The sequence below is a fragment of the Trichechus manatus genome, unplaced genomic scaffold, assembly GCF_000243295.1.
Source record: "Trichechus manatus latirostris isolate Lorelei unplaced genomic scaffold, TriManLat1.0 scaffold00014, whole genome shotgun sequence".
Taxonomy (NCBI): Eukaryota; Metazoa; Chordata; class Mammalia; order Sirenia; family Trichechidae; genus Trichechus; species Trichechus manatus.
The window spans coordinates 22,224,286-22,239,715 of NW_004443950.1; the positions used below are offsets into that span (position 1 = coordinate 22,224,286).

At 49.0% G+C, this 15,430-nt stretch overlaps 1 protein-coding gene across 2 annotated transcripts in view; it reads right to left on the reverse strand.

Annotated features, from left to right (window-relative positions):
- ZNF536 (zinc finger protein 536) overlaps positions 1-15,430 on the reverse strand; it is a 294,926-nt gene that overhangs the window by 157,409 nt on the left and 122,087 nt on the right. The window contains exon 4 of one of the 2 annotated variants that reach the window (XM_004371622.1): positions 8,990-9,891. The exons of the other annotated variant lie outside the window; for it this stretch is intronic. Within the exon in view, the coding sequence (XP_004371679.1) occupies positions 9,884-9,891 (8 nt within the window). The 3' untranslated portion in view covers positions 8,990-9,883. Of the gene's footprint in view, positions 1-8,989; positions 9,892-15,430 lie in introns of those variants that run through there. 2 annotated transcript variants of the gene reach the window in all.

The window sequence follows — 15,430 nt, forward strand, 5'->3', positions numbered from 1 at the left end:
TTTGTGGACAGGTGAGGAAACTGAGGCCAGAGATGGGAGGAGACTGGCTCAGGTTCACACAGCACGTTAGAGGCCGTGCTGGGTCTCAACCCCACATGCCTGATCCCCACCCTAGCCTGCCTATGCTTGGATGGATCCCCAGGTTCTGTCTGCGATTTGAACCACCGTTGGGAACTGCGCTATCCTCGCCCAGGACACAAAGCGGCACGTTGGCCGTAACAGACCTCGTTTCTTCGTTTCTTTACGTATTTCTTTGCTTGCTTGCTTCTTTGTTTGCTTTTGCTGCATCTCAAACAAGTATTAAAGGAACAGGAAAGCACCAGCAAGCTGAGACAGCTAGGTGGTCACACCAATGAGCCCTGGATCCCACTGGCTGGCTTTGAAGTCCAGCTTCCTTGCTCAGTGATGTTGGGTAAGGCAGCTTCTCTGGGCCTCAGTTTCCCCACATGTAAAATGGAATAATAATAATTACATCTACTTTATATGATTTTGATGAAAATGAAACGAAGCAATGTCGTCCGTATCGTCATCTATAAAGCGCGTGTAGTACAGGGCTTGACCCTGGTGCGTAGTATTTATTACTTCAAAATGAACTTGCAAGATGGGAGGTTAAGTTGGAGGACTGAGGCCTGCTGCTTGGGCTAAGGGAACCATTTCTTGGGCGTGGGGAAACTGTGAGGGACAATAGTCATCTTCCTTAGACACTAGAGACAATATGCCCCAACTTGGCTGGTATTTAGAATGGGACAAAATCTCCAGGTTATAACTGATTTGCGGGCGACTTCCCACAGACATTGAGGGAGTGGAAGCAGGATTAATGGCTGGGCTCAGTAAGGGCCGTGTGAATTTCCCACTAGGCTGTCCAAAGGACAGAGCTGATTCTACTTAGTCACCGAGAACGTGTTTTTTGTTTTTTGTTTTTTCCCACTACTGAGCAGTTTTAGCAGCCCAGTGTGACTCTATGAAGTTTTATTATTTTGAGTTTTTTGTTTTTAATCACAACCTGATATTGGAAATGCAATAGATTAGAAAAGCAGAATAACGTAACTGGTAATATCAGTTGCTACTATCTACCGAGCATGTGCCGTGCGCCAGACTCAGTGCTTGGCACTGACCTGCGTGTCTCAGTAAGCACCTCTCCCTGATTCTGCTGGGTCACTATGTGTTCCTTGTTGTTGCTGCTGTAGTTAGGTGCCATCAAGTCGGTTCCGACTCCTAGCGACCCTGTGCACAACGGAACGAGACACTACCCCGTCCGGCGCCATGCTCACAATCCTTGTTACGTTTGTGCCCATTGCTGCAGCCACTGTGTCAATCCGTCTCATTGCGGGTGCCCCACGTACACCGACTAAACTGGGGTTCAGACTGGCGTCTACTGGGAAGGTCATGACGTGAGTGTTGGAAGACCGACCGTGGAGTTTAAGCTTTTCCACTTAGTAGAAAAATAACCTTGGGCAAGTCCTGTAACGTCTTTTGGGCTCCATTTTCTCATTCATAAAATAGGTCCAATGACTAATTGAGTGTGGTTATAAGAAAGTGTCCGGGAGTCAGGAAGTGCTGAAGAAGGGCTAGCTGGTTCCGGGTCTTCACAGGAAGCTAGACCAACACTAGGTGACCCACCTGCCTTGATGGGAGGCTGAAAACAGGTCTGGAACAGGCAACTCTTGCCAATCCACCCCATCCTTCCTCCTTCTGAACAAACTCTCTCCCCAGGTCAGTGGATGGGGCAGACGCTCACTTGGCCGATCCCGCCCTTGAGGAAGGAAGGAGGGCATCTGTCCAGACGTCCCTCACTAAGTGACCCCAGAAGACCTAGAGGAAGTTCTCTGGAAGGTTAAAAAAGGGAGGGTGAAGCCCCCACCTCAGAAGGGCTGAGCTTTCCTTTCAGCAAGAAGGCCAGATGGTCACACTCATTTGAGATGTCAGTAGTGACCTCTCAACTCAACAAATAGCAAGTGCATCTTAATCAGAATGGTTCTTCCTGTCCACCCGACAAGCCGATTGCGCTGACCCGCCCCTCAGGAAACGAGAGACCTTCTTAATCACAGGCTGCTTCCAAGGACTGCAAGGAGGAGCTTCGCCCCCCACAAGGGCCACAAGGCACTGCCTGGCCTGGAGCCAGCGGAGACCAGCATCTCCACCCCTGCTCACCCAACACCAGGCCCATCTTGGGTGCCCAGGTTGGAATGAAGGCGCCTCCATATTTCCATTCCTGGGAATAATAACTCTCATTACTTCGATCCCATCTGTACCCAGTGAAGGCAGAGCAGGGAAAAAGAGCATAAAACACAAAGTTCCCACAGACAACATCTGTCTTAGTGCAAACAATGGACCATTATCTTGTAAATAATTCTGATTAAGCTCCAGCATTTCCTCCTGAAACCAGCGGAGGGGAGCAGAGGGGGAGATGGTGCTGCTGGAACAGGAGCCCTTGGCGACCAGGTGCCACTGGCATGCATCTCCCCCGATCTCTGCAATCTCCCCCATCCCTACAACCGCTCCAATATTCTCACCAAGAGTAACTGAGCTCCCCTCATTCCCTGCCCAACCCCCAGCAGCAGGAGGCACCCATCAGATCAACCAGTGCCACCTCCAAACCACAGGCAGCTCCTTTGACCTCTTGTCTCTGCCTGAGCCTCTCATCTCTGCTGGGTTATTCTCTTCTCTCTTCCTCGTCTCCTTCCTCTCTTCCCTCTCCTCCAAACCTATGGCTATCATCTTTCTTGCCGGTTTCCTGTCCTCTTACCTCCTTCTCTCCTTTCATGTTATCTCCCCAGGTTTGCGATTTCCCTTTGTCATTCCTTTCTTCTCTTCTCTTCCTCTGCCTTTGACTTCCACCACTCTGCCTTTTCTCTCTTTATCCACTTCTCCTGTTCTCTTTGCTCTCACTCCATCTGTGGCTCTCAATCCCTCTGTGTTACCCCCCAACCCAAGCCCCTGGGGCTTGCCAACCCCATCTGGACTGGTATCTGGGGAATGGTGTCCAGTCTGGAGATTTCGAGGCCTGCAGGTCCCAAGCTGCTCACTCTGGCTCACTCTCTAGGGGTTGTCAGGTTTGGGGGAAGCCAGCTGGCAGCAAGGACCTCCAGGAATCCCTCTTCCCACACTGGGAGGGTCCCTCATGCCCTGTCCCAATCCCAAGGCCCTCTCCCTCTGTGTTTTCGAGAATAGTGAGGTCAACCTGCTGTTCACACACCTACTCTGTCACCCACTCTGGGTGAAAAACTCACTGTCATGGAAAAAAGAGCAGGATTTCACAAAACCACCACACTCTAGGCAAGCCCACTATTCGGGAAACCCAGGTATTGAACCTGTGCAGGTGAGAGGTGATGATTCACTTAGCAAAGGCACGTACCCCAAGGTCTCCAAGAAAATCCCACCTGTGATTTAAAATGAAACCATTGCCCTGAGTGTGGTTTAGAGATTACTTTTCAAGCTCAAACTCTTACTGTAAAGCAAAGGCCAAACAAAAAACCCAGAACAGAGTAGAACTGCCCCATAGGGTTTCCAAGGAGTAACTGGTGGATTCAAACTGCTGTCCTTTTGGTTAGCAGCCAAGTTCTTAACCACTGCGCCACTAGGACTCCAAGCAAAGGCCAATGGTACAAAAATCCAGTTTCTACTGGTTCACCATCAGTGACTAAAAAACAAAAAAATCCCAAATGTCATTCCTTTATACCATTAGAAAACAGGAGAAATAATTCAATTAGAACCAAAACGGGTGGTTTCATACATCCCAGGAGTGGTCTCCTTGGATCCTCACGCAGGCTCCCCATGATTTTCCAGAGATTTTCCCTTCAGGAATGGAAGAATCCTAGCTGGGCCATCAAGACAGAGGCCTTCAGCTGGGGAGGAGGGGGAGGAGGCATGCTTTATAATACCCTACCCAGATTCTCCACCCCCTTGGCAAGGTCTTAGAGGGTTCTAAGATTTCATGAGGCTCTGCTTGGGTCCTGAATTGCAGCAGAAATCCTTTAATAACTGAAATTGTGTGCTTTGCCAACCTCCACATTACTCACTCTTACTCATTTATTCTCTTGAGGGTGAAGAGTGTCCCATTTGAAGGATGACAAAACCAAGGCAATTAAGCTAAGGAATGTCTATGGGTAGACCTTTAATTGAAAGTAAAAAGCCAGGGATTTGGGGGGCTCACACTTAGAATTAGTGTATACCGTTCCAAACTAGGGGAGCTTGATAGTCAAGAGGGACTTTGGGTTGCCTAGGTGACTCTGAGGATGGAAAAATGGGAAGGGAACAGGTATGGAAGAAAGAGATGTGACTGTTTCTGTGCCTCACGCATGGAAGATGGAGTACGGCTGGGGCTCTTGGCTCTCGGAGCCTCTAAGTATCAGCGGGTGTGTGTTAGGTGGGCACAGGACACACACATCCAGGTGAGACACACTGGACTAACACTGGTGTCTGTAAAGTGTTTGAGGAAATCTTAATCATCATGAAAAAATGTTATCTCCTCAAGCTTGGTTATGAACAAAAAAGGTTGAAAATGAAAACAAAACAAAACTAAAAGTCAAATAATCAGGTTTTCCTTGCCACTTCCACGAAGCCAAAAGTCCAGTTGCACTGACCTCTCTCTTTTTTTTCTATTTTGGCTGACTTCCAGAATTTAAAGAGAAATTCCTCAATGTTCTTCTTGCAATTTAATAAAAACGTCTTCACGGTATAGCAAGGATGCACATGACCCATGCCCTGCAATAGCAGATGGCCTCACCCAAACGAAATCCCACACGTTCACGTACTTGTGGAAATACTAGAGTGGCTCTCATTCCCAGGCGGGTGGGGGTGGAATGCTGGAGTGAGCTCTCCCGAGGACTCTAGGACTCACAGGGTCCTCAGAGGTCATCTAAAAAGTCAGTGCTGGAAGGGCTGTGGAAGCTATAGAGTTTGATACCCAGGAGGGTCCTGGGAGTTCATCCAGACTGTTCCCTCCTTTCTCCAAGAGAGAAGTGGTGCCCAAAGAAGAGAAGTGAGTTGCCTGAGCTCCTCGGTTCAGGATTGCAGCTAGATGCCTGGTCGCCTGACCCCCAGGCCAGTCCTCCAACCCTGCCTCCAATAAGCCTGTCCCTAAGCTGAGAGGCTATGCACGTCTCAATATTTAGAGTCTGCAGTTCACTTCCCACGAGGAAACAGAATGCACAACTGTCCCCATCCTTGCCTCTGGCAGATCTGTGGCCTTCTGCAGTAGACTGAGGAGGATGCAAAAACTTTCAGGCCAAGGGGTTCCCACTAGTATTGGATGCTGCTGGTGCCCCACCCCTGCCTTCTGGTTCCCCAGCAACGTGTCAAAGGCTTCTTTTTTCTCCGGAATAACCCCAAATAACGAGGGATGCAGAGTTGGTAGATAATGTCACAGCTTTTCAGCCCTCAGAGGGGTAATTGTGAGGTGTGTTCCACACGATATCCCAGGGGGCCCCAGACAGATTGAGCCCCATTTGCCCCCAGTGGAAACCTCTTGTTAACACACCCTCCGTGGGCTTTCCTCCCTTCTCTGTCTCACTTCCCAGCTCCCTCCCTCCTGCTTCCTGAGATCACCTCCCAGGTAAACTACCTGCACCAGAGTCCTTGTCTCAGGGCAATGGAATCCTGAAGGACTGAGAAGATCCATGGCCCCTCTCCTGGGCAAGAAAGAGCTGGACGTAGTAGTGTACCCCTAGCTACCCTAGAGGCCAGTCTGCATCCTGGCAAAATATCTGCCTTCAGCCCTTCCCCAGGTGTGAGGCCCACCTTGGGGCGGGGGAGGGGGGGGCTGTCCTGATGGCCTGCCCCACCCCTCTCAAGGACATACAAAACAATCGACTCGAAAGGAGAAAAACAAATTGTCCAGCATATAAAAAGAGCAATAATTTGGTAAATTAATTGCAAATTTGCTTTCCCCCACTTGGTTGCTTTTCTCCTTTTATGTGGATAATTGAGAGCATATTATGTTAATCTGACAACAACAGAAGTTCAAAAAGAAAACATAACCTTTGAGCAGTGGGTTAGCTTTAGATGGGCATGTCTGGACCACTCGACAAAGAGCATGAAAGATAAACTCCTCACGAAGACAGCCGATGCCTGGGTGCACACGTGGCTATTTTTGCTAATGAAGTGGCTGTGCAGAGTTCCCCAACTTTAACCTTGACAATGCACGTTGTTTGTTCAAGAGGCAGCGTCTGCTCTTGCAGATGCGATGTTGCCAGCGTGCTGCTGCATATAGAGGAACGTCCTTTGACCATCGCGGAAGCTCTTGGAGAAAAAGGGACTATCCAGGAGCAATAATCATCTCCCAAAGTTCGAATTCTTTCTTTGTTTCTACACCAGAATATCTAAATTTCATCATAGCAAAAACATTTTGCAACCTGTGCAAATGCATGGATTTGAAGACTCTCTCTTACCATATGCTTCAGGGCACCTTTCCCTTCCTCGGCCTCTCTCATCTGAAGTTCCAGAGACCTCCTTGAACTCTGCTCTGATATACAGTGGGGTTTCTTCCCCACCTCAGACCAGTGGGTCACCTATGCTTGGAAAGGGTGTAGGTTGTAGGGCTGAGGGTAGACCCAATAGGTGATGGTCGTGGCTGCCCCAAGGCTGAGACCCAACAGGTGGGGCTTGTTATACGTTCATGTGGGGGTGAGGGAACCAGCAGGAGACAGAATTGCCAGCTCCTTGCAGAGCTGTGAAATGAAGTCGGCTCATTCCAGGAACTGAATCCACCCAGCTGTCTCTCAGGCAGCAGACAGTAGGCGCCCGAGGACACTCAGCTGGTCAGAGGGGAGCTGTTACCCAGAGATGGCAGTGTTGATGAAGAGCTGGGCGGCCACCAGGGGAGGCGGTGTGAGGCATGCTGAGATGCGTGCAGTGAAACAACGGGGGGAGCAGACTGGGAACTGGGAACAGGTTCATAGAAATGAGAGAACGAGAATCCGCCAAGGCCTCCTCTAAGCTTGAGAACTTCCCCCCGGGGAGTGACTCAGGAAACACCCCCTGCTTGAGAAGCGGAAACACTATGGAGTCCTCCAGCTTAGAGACCCTTTAGGGGGATTGGGCCCTTGTGGAGGGAGGAAAGAACAGCAGCCGTTCGGATACATGGCTCCAGGGAGCCTTCTGCTGTCAGTGCAGGGCAGCATGCTCTGTTTCCTTCAGCGACTTCTGTTTCCTGCACTGGCTTCATACCGACTCTGCTCCCAAGGCCACCACTCGGAGCTCCATCCAGCTGGACTGGCAAAACCAGAGGTGCTGTGGTGTCAGGAATGGCTCTAGATGTGTGGAAAGTGACTGCAAATGGTGGCAATGCCAGGGACAGTGTGTCGGAGCCTCAGCAGCTGCAGCTGAGCCCTCTCCTCCCCGCCCATGTCCCCAGGCCACAGGCATTGGGTCCAGGGGTCTCTGATGGGGCGCCCCTTGCCTACACAGTGTGGATGGTGGTGAGGCCCCCCGGGGAGCTGCAAATGAGGCTTCTTAAATCAAAAGGAGCCCGGAGGTCTCCCAGCTGAGGGGAGACACCACACGTCCTCACAGTCGTGCGACCGGCCCGCAGAGGAGACGCAGGGCCTGATGGGCATTGTGGTGAGGAGAGGGTCCAGAAAACAGCGCAGATAATGCCTCCCGACACCATATCCCACTTCCCTCAGGACAGTGACCCAGACGGAGGTGGAATCTGGACATAAAGACACCACTCTCCCGGAGTCCTTCTTGGGAATACTGCCTACACCCTAGGGGGTGGGAACTCGCCCTCCTCGGATATGGCCACGTGGGTGCTGGGCCCGGTGGCCACGGTCGCTTTGCTCCACCTTGCGGAGGCATTTTGGGACCCATCCTCTTTGCCAACGGAACCCACAGCGTGTGTTCTCAGCTTCATGTGAACAGAACCTGGTAACAGTCGTGGGTGCTGAAGAGCGGAAAGCTAGCAACCTTCTTCAAGTTCCGTGTGTTTTATCTGGGGACTTGTAGCCCGTGTTCTCTACCTCAGACTCTCTCGCTTCCCATCACCTCCCCGAAATAAGGGACGATCTAATACTGTGTATGGTCTTTGGGGTCAGTTTTTATGAGAAATACGGGAGGGGATGTTTCAACCGTTCGAGGTGATGCAAGTGTCCTGCTGCCAAGACCAGGGTTGTTCAAATGGAGACTTCGAATGGGTATCTCCACGTCACACACAGAACTTTTTGTTTCTTTGAGGGGTGGAGGATAGGCTTGGGACTTGGGATTCGGTCACACGATGTGTGAGACCTTTTCCTCCACAGGACCAGTTAGACAGGGAGCAAGAAAGTGCATGGAATTTACAAGTTTACAAAACATACCCAAGCAAAGAAGCTTGGCAACATTATTGAAATGGCAGGACTCTAAAGTCCAACTCAGGGACAAAAAAGCCAAGCAACCCAAACAAAACCCGAAACTTCCCTTCCTGTATGCCTCCCCAGCACGAGTGAGGTGGGGGCTGTGGGGGGGACAGGCACAAGCCTGTTAGAACAAACACAGGTACAACCAAAAAGATCTCAGCGGAACAAAAATATCCCCAAGGGCCAGTAACTCCAGGTATTGTTCCCTTGAAACCTACCCTTCACGGGGTAGAGAGGAAATGCTAAGGTTTGCTGCAGGAAGACATGGGGCGGGCAGTCTTTTCCACATCTGGGATGCAGGCCTGTGAAGTGCTGTGAAGGCAGCCCTCTGGGCCTCCTCTACCCACGTCCTGTGAGCGGCCGTGGGGTCTAGGCGGCGAAAAGTCATTTGTCCTGAGAGATGCATGCCTGTCCCTTCCCTCTCCCCCATCCGCCACAGTCATCCCACCCCAGCCATGACGTGTTACGTCTGGGGCCACCGAAAGATGGATGGGAAAATACAACAAGTGCCCAGCAAACAGCGCAAGGAGCAGCAGAAATATTATCCCCGCAATGTCCCGCTGAGGCTCCCAACAGATAGGAGAGTGTCAAGGGGTAACGGGGGCGGGGGGAGGGGGTGTTGTGGAATGAATTAACATAATGACTCAAAACTGCACTAATGTTTCACAGCTTTTTTTTATTAGCAATACCAAGATAAGTTATTGAAGCAGTTTTAGTATTGTTTTACATTCCATTCATAAATGACCTAACTTGTAACTCAGCATACAGCACACTTAAAGATATAGTTTGACACTTATTCAGAATGCTACAATTATTATCACTTACATGCCTTCATTACCAGGAACACCTTAATAGATCTTCTAATTACTTCAACAATACTCTATTCCACAGCACACGATAACCCAGTACAAGTTTACACATTTTGCTTCAATCACCATTTTTAAATTGAGGATGTCAAGGTGGGTGCCGTTCACTGGAATGTTACTGTCATCTCTTCCTGGTTAATATGACGACCTGACACAATACGAAACTAGCAATATTACTGCTTAAATACTATGGAGAAAGAGAATTACTGCACTTTTCGGTATTCTTCTAAAGTGTTACAAAATACAGGACAATCAGACACAAGCAGTAATGCCAACAAGACCACCCGGACCCACCTCTAGAGGTTGTGGTGAGCTTGTGGAAGAGGTCCTAGGGTCAAGTTATTCACGGCTGCAGGGGCCTCCAATCCACCAGCATTTGTCACTCAGGGTTTATGATTTTGAGCGAATTTTCTCTCCCGTTCAAGTTAACTAAGCCTTTGCAATTCATGACTAATAGTGGAACATATGGGGCAATATTTTTAGCCTCCATGATTATTTGCTATATATACTGTAGGTTGGTGTGCCGTGTGTATACACATACCCATGCCAATAGTAATTATTTATTCAACACACATATGTGTATACATTCTTCTCTTGACTTTACACGAATAACAAGCTGCAGATAACCACCGAGGCGCACGACAGACAAGGGCAAGTCCAGCTAGACCCACTACAACAGGGGTGTCACTTACCTGCAAGAAAATGGGCAGATTCATTAAACAATCCAAAAACCACTGGGGCTAGAGGCATTTGAAAGCAAGGGCAGGGCCACGTCCCCTAATTGTTTAATGGAATAATGACAATAAAGCAATATTTAGAAAATTTGGTCCTTCCGTCTCTGGTTAAAGCGAGAACAGTCTACATGATTAGAGCAGGCCGGCCATTAGACGTAGAGGTGCTGTTGGCCAGCGCTAAGTAATAGGAGGTAATGACTCTACTTATTTGAAGCCTGGGCTTTGCGCGCCATGTCTGAAAAAGAGAGAGAGAGAGAAAAAAACGGATTCCTGCACCAGCTAAGAAGTGGCATGTGTCAAAATGACTGTCAGTTCCAACCCTCACTTTGACTCAGCAGCCTGAGAAGGTGGATTCCAACGCTAAAGCCAGGGTACCTGGACCCGGCTTCAGAAAGCGATGGGGTAAGGCGTTGTTCCTGTTGTAAACAGCAGGGTCTGGGTCCGCTTGGAGTGTTTGCATTTCCCCAGTGAAATGGGCTCGTGTTCTGACAACACTCCTCTCTCTCTGCTTTCCCAGTCTAGAGGCATTGCAGGGGAAAGGCTGCATTTTCAATCAAAGAGCTCAGCGGCTCTCTCCTCCCGCCTTGGTCCTGGGCAGGGGTATCATGCAATCCAAAGAGACAAGCAAAATGAAGGCTACCGGACTTCTCTCCTGCTGAAGAGGCACTGTTGATTCCAACAGTGTCTTTTGGAGCCGAGAATATGCAGCAAAAGGAAAGCAACATAAACAAGGCTAAATGTCACCAGGGTTTGCCGACTTCCAGACACCATGCATTTGTTTGTTCTGGAATGACGAGTGGACCATTCGGCAAATACAATGGCTTTCGCACAACAGTTCTGTCATCCTGAAGTGCAGACGACATCCCGTCAGTGGCACTCCGGTTTAATTTTTAAAAAAGAGAAGGGGAGGAGGAGGAGGATGCCAAAAGTTTGCAGGGAGCTGCCGCCCAAAGAGAATGCATCCTCGTCAAAAAGTGCACTCAGCAAGGCTGTGGACAGTATTGAGGATTCCGGTAGGAGATCTTGGGGACATCACGATGCTTTGTCTCCCAGAGTCAAAAGGGAAGGGTTTGCAGCCAACGGAAAGGCAGCCAGCAGGGCGGAGCAGGCAGGGTAGGCCGGTGATCGGCATTAACTTACAAGGCTTTGCCCTTGGACTCTGGGGCAGGCCAAGTGGTCCTCCCTACCAGGGTCTAATATCAGGCCCTGGACATACACTCTGTCATTTCTGGGAGCAGGCTGGAACCTTGGAGGTCAATGGCCATTCTGTAAATGATAAAATTGGATAATGGGAGCCAATTGCAAAGTTGTGCTTTAACCCCCAGACTCTGCAAGATCATCCATATGAGAATCAGCGCATGAAAAAGAGGAGGAGGAGGTACTATGGCACATTTGGCTTTAAATAAAGCATGCCAGCTCCACAGACAAGATCCTACAGCAGAGACTCCCTGGGCCTCATACGCTCCAAGGCTAATTGCCCTCCCTTGTGTTTGTGGGGTTTAGCCTGGGCACCCGTGCACTTTTCAGATTCAGGTTTGTGGTTTTCTCCCTATGCCCTTTTTCTAATTTAATCTCCTTAGAACCTGCTGACTTCAGAGCCTTAGAATCTTCCACAAGACTCAAAATATACCAACTGCCAGAAAGGTGGGCGTCACAGCCTCGCTCAGGGTCTTCGTATACACATATACTGTTCTCATGGTGTTTTCATGTACCCAGCTACAGCTCCCTTGGAAATCTCAATCTGATCATAGACCTTACCGATTTCCTGGTCAAAGACTGAGGGAGCAGGTCTCATTCCCTACTCCTAAGTACTTGCCCTCTATCAGGAACAGAATTGGGTAGAAACTGAAACGGTGTGATCACAAAATCGCCAAAATCATCTTCAAAGCTAACTTTCCCAACATTCCAAGAAACAGCTATCGCCAACTCGACATGACAGACATGAGGAAATAAAACCTGTCTCTGTAAGCTTGATTGAAAGTAAGATTTGTTCTCATTTCGTGCTAATGGGCTCAATGCAACAAAAAACGTTTGAACACTGACATCTTTTCCTCAGGTCATCCTCATGATGCCCACCTCTGCGATGTAGCACAGACTCAACCAAGAACCATTCACCCAAGCTCTGTTGCATCCGTAATCTCCTTTTATCCTGAGGTTTCCACAGACAAAGCCTAAGAACCATGACTGAGCTCCTGCTTCTTATTCCTCATGCCTCCTCCCCCTATGCTGCTATGAGAGAAACTTGGGAACCAGTCGTGGAGGAGGCGTTCTCCTGGAAATTTTAATGGCTAGGCAAAGATGTGGCCTTCCAGAAATAGGTACACGGAGGCCCGTCTAGGCTGACAAGTCCTCCCTCACATCTCTGGCTTTGGAATTAGATGGCAATAGATGGAGCCCTGTGGCCGGTATGGGTGGGTCCTCTCCAGCATCAACTCATGGGCTGGTGGATTGATAGAGGACAGGGGTCTACGTCATCTCTAGGGATGACCATTGAAATCCAGCCCTCTTTACACCAGAGCAAACCAGTTACTGTCAAGTCAATTCCGACTCATGGTGACCCACGTGTGTCAGAGTAGAACTGTACTCCATAGGGTTTTCAATGGCCGGTTTATTTAGTAGATTGTCAGGTTTTTCTTCCAAGGCACCTCTGGGTGGACCCAAACCTCCAACATCTGGGTTAGCAGCCCAGTGAATTAACCATTTGCGCCAGCCAGGGGGTCCTTACAGCCGAGCAGTCAGTGAGCAAACATGGGCCAAATCCACCTACTGAAATCAGCCACTCCCACTCATGTGTGTATTGTCTACAGCTGCTTTCCTGCTACCCTGGCAGAGTTAGGTGTTTGTGACAGATCACATGGCCTGCAAGCTTAAAATATTCACTGTCTGGCCCTTTGCAGAAGAAGTTTGCCACCTCTGCTCTAGACTGTGTGGCTGGTAAAATGGTAAATATTTCCCAACTGTCTGTGCTGAGAAATCATCGAGGGTTTTGGAGGAGAAAAGTTCTAAGGGAGTTCAGCTTAGTTGTCCTCATTCATTTCATCACATATTTAGCCGTGAAGTGAAGAGGTTTCAGTGAGCTCTACATTTTGGGGGATTCAAATTCTCTCACTGCTGCGGAAGCCCAGAAGACCCTTACCCTATAGTCCCAGGCATAATTTGGGTTAAGGAAGCCAGTTTCCCAATAACCAGGGAATAAAAAATTGGGACTATTCCTGTTAATGGCTTTGCCTTCTCACTAGGCTTCCTCAGAAGCTGAGTGGATCACTGGTCTGGTAGCCACCGCACACACGGTCTCATGCCCACGGTAGACAAGTTGATGGAGTCTCCTTGCTCTCTCAGGCTTCCCCGCATGCTGGTGTCTCCAGAACAGAACTTCTAAGGGTAAAGGGTATTACACCTTGTTCTGCCTGCCTTTCCCTTAACCTGATTTAATTCTGCCCCATCAACTCTACATTTGGGCTTACCAAAGGACATACAGCAAGCCCTGACTGAGACCAACACACAACAGTTCCAAGTCCTGTCTGTCTTGGGTTCAAAAGGCAAGGAGCAAAGGTGATCAGGTTGCTCTGCAAATCCACAAACTCTGGGGTGAAACACGGTCTTTAACCTTCACATACAGCCAGCCCCTAGGTGCTGTGCAGGCCAGGCTTTGCCCTGTCTGGATGCACCCTGAAGCTCAGGTCTCCATGTTCCCTTGATTCTCCAAGCTCTTGACTGACAAAACAGTTCCATCAAAAATTCTCAGACTGGACAAAGGGATTGTCTGCCTTGTCTTGTTGTTAGTGGATATGAACACTGCTAGGCTCTGCCTGTCCCGCCCCCCACGCCCCATTTAAATACTCGTGTGGTTCATCAAGTTCAAACCCATTCCACCAAAACCAAGGGTACATCCAAATTCCCTGAAGGCACTGGATGCCTTGTATGTTATGTAACTCAACAGAATAAAGAAATGTGGGCCATGCCTGGAGTCTGGAAGCCTTAGATTGGAGATCCAACCATAAGTGGACTCTGACCCACTCAAGAAACAAAATTCATGTTCTCCAGCTTAATCCAAGATGGCGCCATCCCTTCCTCGGGATCATCTGTAACATGTCTCTGACTGACTAATGTTCTATCCTCCATGGAAGGATCTTTCAAAAATGCGTGCCCGACTCTCAAAGTTGGCATATGCTACAGGCCTCTCCCTACTCAACCGGCTGGACCAGCCTCTTCCCTCATTGGCTTTCTCTTCTGCACTAGAGTTAGAAATGTATCGGCTATGAATAAGCAGTGCACAATGGCCCAGGGCACCAGGTCCACATTGCAAGGAATGTAGGACAGGAGTTTTAAAAAACAGGGAAGTAGGCATGCAGAAATTAGGAAAACACCTGAAAGTAGAGCCTATAATGTGGACGTCACCTACAGACTTAGGGTGAAATGCCATCTCATGCAACACACTAGTATGGGCCAGAGAAGCTACTGAGATTTGTTGTGAGTCTACATGATTTGAGCAAGGTTTTTACCGATGCTTCTTCAAACATTTCTACACCCTGTGAGAATAGAGGCTTTCCTTAAAAAACAGATATTAGTTCTTCCTACAAGCTCATTTCTAGGGGTAGAGCAGTGGGGATTCTGGTTTACTAACCATACAAAATCAGACCCAAAACTCCATCTGAGATGTGAATTATAGGAATAATCCTTTGGTTTGGTAAGGCCCAGCTTCTTGGGAAAAGCCAGATATTGACCTGGTGGAGCAGTTTGGAAATCCATATCTACCTTTGATTCAGCAGAGAAGAGGGAATGAACATTAGGAATATTTCATTTCTTGTGCCAATAGCATTTCTACCTTTTCAAAGTGAAGCCAATGGAGGTTTGAAGCTTAGATCTAGCACTGGTCCTTCTTGTGATTCTAAAAAGGCAGTAGACTAGGATATTTAAGAAAAATGCCCATTTTGTAGCCTAGTGGATTTTATTTTCCCTCCCAAATGTTCACAGATATTAACTCTTAAAAAGGGTAAATATGCCTGGCCCTTCTGGGTACTAAGGCACCACAGCAGCCAGCAAGAAAGTACAAAGAGGGTTGTGGTTATGGTGGGCCAGCCACTGGAGTGGGGAAAGAGAAGTGAACAGGGTCAGGATGATCCTGGGGGCAAGAGGGCAGTGCCCTACGACCAGCCCCAAGGCAAGGGCCGGGGAGAGGACTTCCACGCCTGCTTTCAAACTAGAGAAAGAAGATGCAGAAGAAGTACGGACAAATGAAAGGCAGAACTCAGGCTCTGAACAAATAGGTGGTTTATGGTCAGTTAGTTTTGGCATCTTACCATGAGTGGAGGTGCAGCTAAGGAACCTGGTGCCTCTGCAGAGGACACCACAGGGTGCCTTCCAGCCTGGCTGGCCCCAGGAGCCTCATCCCCAGTGGGGCAGAGCAGTCCCAGCTTCCACCCCGGGGTCTGTGGCCCAAGGGCCAAAAGGTTGACTAGCAACATTTTCTGCACATATCCATGGATATGTCCAAGGA